The 6654-nt window shown below is 41.2% G+C and overlaps 1 protein-coding gene across 1 annotated transcript; it reads right to left on the bottom strand.

Moving 5' to 3' along the window:
- Positions 1-2046: 2046 nt before the first annotated feature.
- LOC116976242 (microtubule-associated proteins 1A/1B light chain 3C-like) lies at positions 2047-6440 on the bottom strand. The gene is made up of 4 exons (XM_033025937.1): positions 6171-6440; positions 6026-6081; positions 5813-5919; positions 2047-3439 (listed from the first exon to the last, which is right to left on the bottom strand). The coding sequence occupies exons 1-4, from the start codon at positions 6226-6228 to the stop codon at positions 3274-3276; spliced, it is 387 nt and encodes a 128-aa protein (XP_032881828.1). The 5' UTR covers positions 6229-6440; the 3' UTR covers positions 2047-3273.
- Between the last annotated feature and the right edge of the window lie 214 nt (positions 6441-6654).

The raw sequence follows: 6654 nt of genomic DNA, 5'->3' as shown, positions 1-6654 counted from the left end.
CACTCTACCATAAAGACCTGATTGGTGGAGTGCTGCAGATATAATTGTCCTTCGGGAAAGTTCTCCCATCTCCACAGAGCAACTCTGGAGCTGTGTCAGAGTGTCCATCGGGTTCTTCGTCACCTCCCTGACCAAGGCCCTTCTCCCCCAATTGCTCAGTTTGGCCGAACGGCCAGTTCTATGCAGAGTCCTGGTGGTTCCAAAGTTCTTCCGTTTAAGAATGACAGAGGCCCGTGTGTTCTTCGGGACCTGCAATGCTGCAGAAATTGTTTTATACCCTTCCCCCGATTTGTGTCTCGACACAATCCAGTCTACGGACAATTGCTTCGTCTTCATGGCTTGGTTTTTGCTCTGACATGCACTGTCAACTGTGGGACCTTATATATTCCAAATCATGTCCAATCAATTTAATTTACCACTGGTGGACTCCAATCAAGTTGTAGAAACATCAAGGATTATCAATGGAAACAGGATGAACCTAAGCTCAATGTTGAGTGTCATAGCAAAGGGTCTGAATACTTAAGTAAATGTGATATTTCAGTTATTTATTTGTAATTACTTTGCAAAAATTTCTAGACCCCTTTTTTCACTTCTTCATTCTGGAGTATTGTGTGTAGATTGATGATTTTTTTTAAAATCGATTTTAAAATAAGGCTGTAACGTAACAAAATGTGGAAAAAGTGAAGGGGTCTGAATATTTGTTGAATGTACTATCTTTTTGAACCCTAACTAAACTAGAATTAATGCTAGTTATCATTTGCTACTTGATCACTAGCAATCTGTGGCTTTAACATGCTTGGCCTCAATTCAATTAACAAACTTGGATAGTGAATGTGTGTTCTATCACGACCTCTCCTTGGGGCATGACTCCAAACATATAGGCTGCTTCCATGAATAATTCTGCTCTTAACATTTCTACCACCGACAATGTGAACACATCACTAGTCATCTTCCTGTCCCACCCCTTTCTGTAGACATCTTTATCTCTATGCCTCCTAGGTTTGCTCATCCCTCTCCACCAATCTTTTTTCTCCTGTAACCATGGGAGATGCAGTACTTATCCATATAGCATTTCCATTCTGGAACCTCAGCAACCCTTCTAGGTGAGATAGATTTACTTGCATCTCTTCCAAATTCATTTAAGTGCCATCAATGTGGCCTCCCCTACAGAGGCATAGGCTAAGCGACTGTGCACGGTCCACCATAGCCTGCTGGATCCCTTGGTTGCTAGCCGTTTTAATTCCACTTCTCATTCCCATACCAACTTTAAGCTGGAAGGGGTGCAGAGATGATATGTGGATATTGCCAGGACTTGAGCCTGAGCTATAGCAAAAGGTTGAGCAGGATAAGACTATTCATTTTAACACAGGAAGATGAAGGGTGATCTTTTGGGTGTGCAAAATCATGAGAGGAATACACAAGGAAGATGCACAGATAATTGTACCCAGAGTAAAGGACATAGGTTTAAGGTGGGGGGGAGAAAGAATTATTAGGAACCCCAGTGGCAACTTTTTTCAAACCATACAAAACGGTGGTGAGTATATGGAACACGCTGCCAGAGGAGGTAGTTGAGGCAGATACTGTCACAAAGTTTAAAAACATTTAGACAAGTACATGGATAGGATAGGGCGAAACAAAGGCAGGTGGGACTAGTGTAGCTAGTTGGTTGGTGTAGGCAAGTTGGGTCAAAGGGCCCATTTCCACATTGTATGACTCTGACGTTTATCCTCGGCCTCCACCACTGCCAGAACAATGCTGGAAAAATATTGCCTCATTCTGCTTGGGTAGCCTGCATCCAACAACATGAATATTAACTTCTATAATTTCAGGTAACACCCCCCTCTCCTTTCATGCACCCAATGTTTTATTTCTCCTCTGCCACTGACACCTGATGCCTTTCTTCTCCCCCTGCTGCACTCTCCACATTAACAATTTCCCTTTTAATACCCTTTCGCGTACTACCTTCCCCCCTCCCAGCCCCTCATGGTATTACATTTTGCTCTTCTTTTTCTGGCACATCTCCATTTCACCTCTAGCTTTAAATAAAATATATAATTTCTCACCCAAATCCTGCCTAACTTTTCCCCCAATATTTCCCCTCATCCCTCACTGCCATCTTCCTTCCAGGCTCAGGAGTCCTAACCCAGTGTTGTAGTTCCATTTCCTGTCACACATGCTGCCTCACACATCGAGTTTCTCCAGGATTTCTTCCTTGTTTGAGAATCTGCAACTAATGCTCCGAAGTCTAATTAAAAGAGAGGTTACTAGATTTGAGCACTAGCTAGGATAAACTCAAAGAACTTGCAGGGACTGAAGAGCATGTTTAAGAACTTCATGATACATGTATCAATGCACTTTCTCCACTCTCAATATTCAAGCAAGGCAACTTGTTTTAAATTACTGCAACCGTCTTAATAAGCGTTAAAATAACCAGCTGATATTGTTCAGTCACCTCATTCTTTAAGCCCCCAAAAATAGCAAACCTTGGTATTCAATTATAGAATATTGGTGTGATACCGACTCAAAACTCATCCTGACCCAGATACATTCGATGGACTAATTCCCCAAAGATACAAGGTTATTAAATAAACAACCTTTAATTTTATAAATTGCTTAAAAGTATTGAATATCCATATACATGTCATTAATAAGGGCTTTAATGAAATTACAAGTTCGTTGATTTGAATTGTTAAAATTTGGAATACAAATTAGATTCTTTCAAAACGAGGATTGAAAAGGGAACACCAATAAAATAGAGGGGAAAGTGTCAAGAAAAACACACTAGCAAGCACAAGTGACAAACGTGTTCATGCTTAAACAATGTAGACGGCTAAACAGCAGTGTAGACTTGGAATTAGTACCAGCACCATAAAAGGACTGTTAAGTCCTGCAGTACACCAGTTCACTTGGTACTTCTCCAGAGCTCTGTGTGTGCGGGTTTGTTAGAAGATTGATCTGGCAGAATAAAGCTACTAATGTGGACGTTACACTTGCAGCAAACCAAACTGCACCCATTATGTTAAAATAGAGTCATGAATGCCAGATTTCCCTTGTTCAAGTACATCTGATCTAAAGGCTTAAGTTTTGTGGGGGTTATAATATAAAATAGTTTAATAAAATTCCTGTTAAGTGTCCACCATATGCTTCCAATTGTTAAACTTCACCTTTTAAACTTTGAAATAACTCCTACAGTGCATTGGTGAGTGGCAATACAAATCATGAGAAATGTTTCTTTCCATCTATTTCTAGACTTGGAATTCATTCAGACCCTCACTAGCTCGCACCAAACATCTCTTGGGATGCGTAGGAGATGTACAGGAAGCCATCAGAATCCTTGAATTCTTGGTCCACTTCACCAATGGTGGCAGACATATTGGTGAGGCTCCTGTTCTTCACGACAAGGTAGATTGTTTGACTGGATGTCAGAGCTAACCGGTTCCTAGGGAAAGGACAAGACCCACCAGTAAATGTAACATGCAAATCCATTAGGCCAATGTGCAAAAATAAACAGAATTAAACACACAAGTCAGGACTGCCATTAATATTCAGCCGTTTCCCATGCATTAGGTATTATTCTATTCTCTGAAAGGACAGCAAATTTAAAGCACAACTGGAACGACTTTACAATCTCTTGTCTGCACTAGTACATTACTCATCCTCTCTCCTAGGCTTCACCCCAATTATTTGACTAATTCAACGACTTTCTGCTCCAGTTTGTGAAATGTTCCATATTCTAAACACTCGGGGCAAAGTTGGTCTTCTAAAAAAAAAGTGCAGTAATGGTGGTCACGTCAGATTAGAATCCAGAACTATTGATCAGGGAGCCCATTTCAAATAGTAATTGAAGAATTTAATATCAAAATTGTCAATAAACATGAAGTTATTATGACCACATGGTTAAAATAATATTATTTTTACTTCTCTCAAGTCATGTTCAGGAAGGTTTGAGGGAAGGAGAACCACCATTCTAACCCGGTCTGCCCCATATGACTCCAAAATCAATGTCATTAGCTGCAAACTCCCTCAAGCCGTCACTGCAAGAAACAAAATGCATCCATGGCCTTGCAAATGATTGCACCTTGTGAATCATTCAGCAATTTTAAAAGCTCATATTTAAGACTCAAAACATTTGAACTACTCTCAAGACCTTCATCGCAATCGCCTTCAATTTTCTAAAGAGAAAAAGATCTTCAAACAGCTTCCACATACCCAATGCCAGATGCACATGGTATTGATGGTTGAACATCACATTCCATCTGACGTCTGTTCAATATAAATAGCCACACCTGCACCATATATTTTAGAGACAACACAAGTTTAAGAACTCAATAAAAAAAGGTGACTGCTATTCCCTCATAGTTTTAAAGCCACAAGAGGCATTGCCAGATACGTTCCAAACGGGGAGAGAATCCAGAAATCAGAGGTGCAAGGAGACTTGGGAGTGCTGGTGCAGGATTCCCAAAAAGTTAATTTGCAAGTCGAATCGGTAGTAAGGAAGGCAAATGCAATGTTAGTATTCATTTCAAGAGCACTAGAATACAAAATCAAGGGTTAATGCTGAGGTTTCGTAAGGCACTAGTCAGGCTGCATTTAGAGTATTGTGAGGAATTTTGGGCCCCATATCTGAGGAATAATGTGTTGGCTCTGGAGAGGGTCCAGAGGAGGTTTACAAGAATGATCCCAGGAATGAGTGGGTTAACATATGATGAGCATTTGACAGCGCTGGGCATCTACTTGCTATAGTTTAGAAGGATGAGGAGGGGGGGGGGAAGGAGGGGAATCTGTGGAATTCTTTGCTACAGAAGGCTGTGGATGCCATCAATGGATATTTTGAAGGCAGAGATATAACCATATAATATAACCATATAACAATTACAGCACGGAAACAGGCCATCTCGATCCTTCTAGTCCGTGCCGAACACGCATTCTCCCCTAGTCCCATATACCTGCGCTCAGACCATAACCCTCCATTCTTTTCCCGTCCATATAACTATCCAATTTATTTTTAAATGATAAAAACGAACCTGCCTCCACCACCTTCACTGGAAGCTCATTCCACACAGCCACCACTCTCTGAGTAAAGAAGTTCCCCCTCATGTTACCCCTAAACTTCTGTCCCTTAATTCTCAAGTCATGTCCCCTTGTTTGAATCTTCCCTACTCTCAGTGGGAAAAGCTTATCCACATCAACTCTGTCTATCCCTCTCATCATTTTAAAGACCTCTATCAAGTCCCCCCTTAACCTTCTGCGCTCCAAAGAATAAAGCCCTAACTTGTTCAACCTTTCTCTGTAACTTAGTGTAACTTAGATAGATGCTTTATTAGTATGGTGTCAGGGTTCATGGGGAGAAGGCAGGAGAATGGTATTAAGTGGGAGAGATAGATCATCCATGATTGAAAGGCAGACTTGATGGGTCGAATGGCCTAATTCTATTCCTATCACATGAGATAAAGAAGTCCATTTCACATGGATGGTTTTAAAATTAACATAACGATTTCCCCAGGACCAGGCAAGCATCTAGGCTATTCTGCCCAATGTAAATTTAACAAAATGTTAAAATTAGGTTCAAGAACTTCACTCCAATGAAAGTTGATAATTCCTCCAGAACAAACCGATTCTTCAAGAAAACAATCACAGCCATTTTAAATCAGTCCAAATCATCTCCACCAGTCAGGAACAGTGACACTATATGAAGCTTTTAGTCGAGCACCAGAAACCAATCCAGGGCAGGATAAAGTTTCTTTTAATTGAATGGCCGTATTGCTAGAAGCAAAATTAGTTAAATATCAAGTCAAGCCTTGGCCCAACGCACCTGATGATGGCGTTAAAGTGACCCATGATCACATCTTGAGGAACCAGATACTTAGTCCTCTCCAAGGAGCTCAAATACACCTCCCCGGGATAGCGTTCCACAATGACCTGTGAAGCAAAGCAAGAGGTTACAGTAATCCCGAGCGAAAGTGAATGCATTAAACTGGTGCAAGGTGAAGCTGGCGAACGCCTTACATGTGGGGAACCTCCTTACCGGGACTTTCTGTGGGTACTTGGAGCGAATGAGTGTAGACTCCCCCTTCCTTGCAGCTGTTAGAAAGGGACGGAATACAACAAAGTCAAGTTCACGTTTAAACCACATCAGAAGTTGGGGGATAGTTAGCGCAGGGATAGCTCACCAAAGGGTTTTCGATGTTTGAACCGCTGGGTTCCTTGACCACGGTGCGCCACTGCCATTATCCGAGCACCGGTTTTTCGGACCTACTCGTTGTTCGTTTTAAATGGATTTGATGGGCATGTGGTGAAATGCAGACCGGGTTTCCTGGAATGGAGGGGGAGAAAAGCCTCCACGCGAATTAGCTGTACCTGCGAAACACTATCTTATCTATAGCTCGCAATGACGCTATCCAATCGTTTCACCACGAGTTAATAATTGCAATTAGTATGGCAGCATTTTTAAACCCAGAGGTCCACGAACATTTTTATTTTTTAAATTGCAAATTCGGTTCAATCGACAAAAAAAGTCATCCTGGTGTTTTTAAATTCAGTGTCACTGGCGAATCGGCTATTCGGAAGATCTCAATGACTGACCTGTAAAATAATTACAGATGACTATAATTTATTTTAAAAGCTCCTATTTAAAAGGGTCATAAATCGTAAATA

Source organism: Amblyraja radiata, chromosome 8 (genome assembly GCF_010909765.2).
Source record: "Amblyraja radiata isolate CabotCenter1 chromosome 8, sAmbRad1.1.pri, whole genome shotgun sequence".
In the NCBI taxonomy this organism is placed as follows: domain Eukaryota; kingdom Metazoa; phylum Chordata; class Chondrichthyes; order Rajiformes; family Rajidae; genus Amblyraja; species Amblyraja radiata.
Note: the sequence above shows the minus strand (reverse complement) of the source record. Positions and strands in the feature narration are given on the sequence as shown.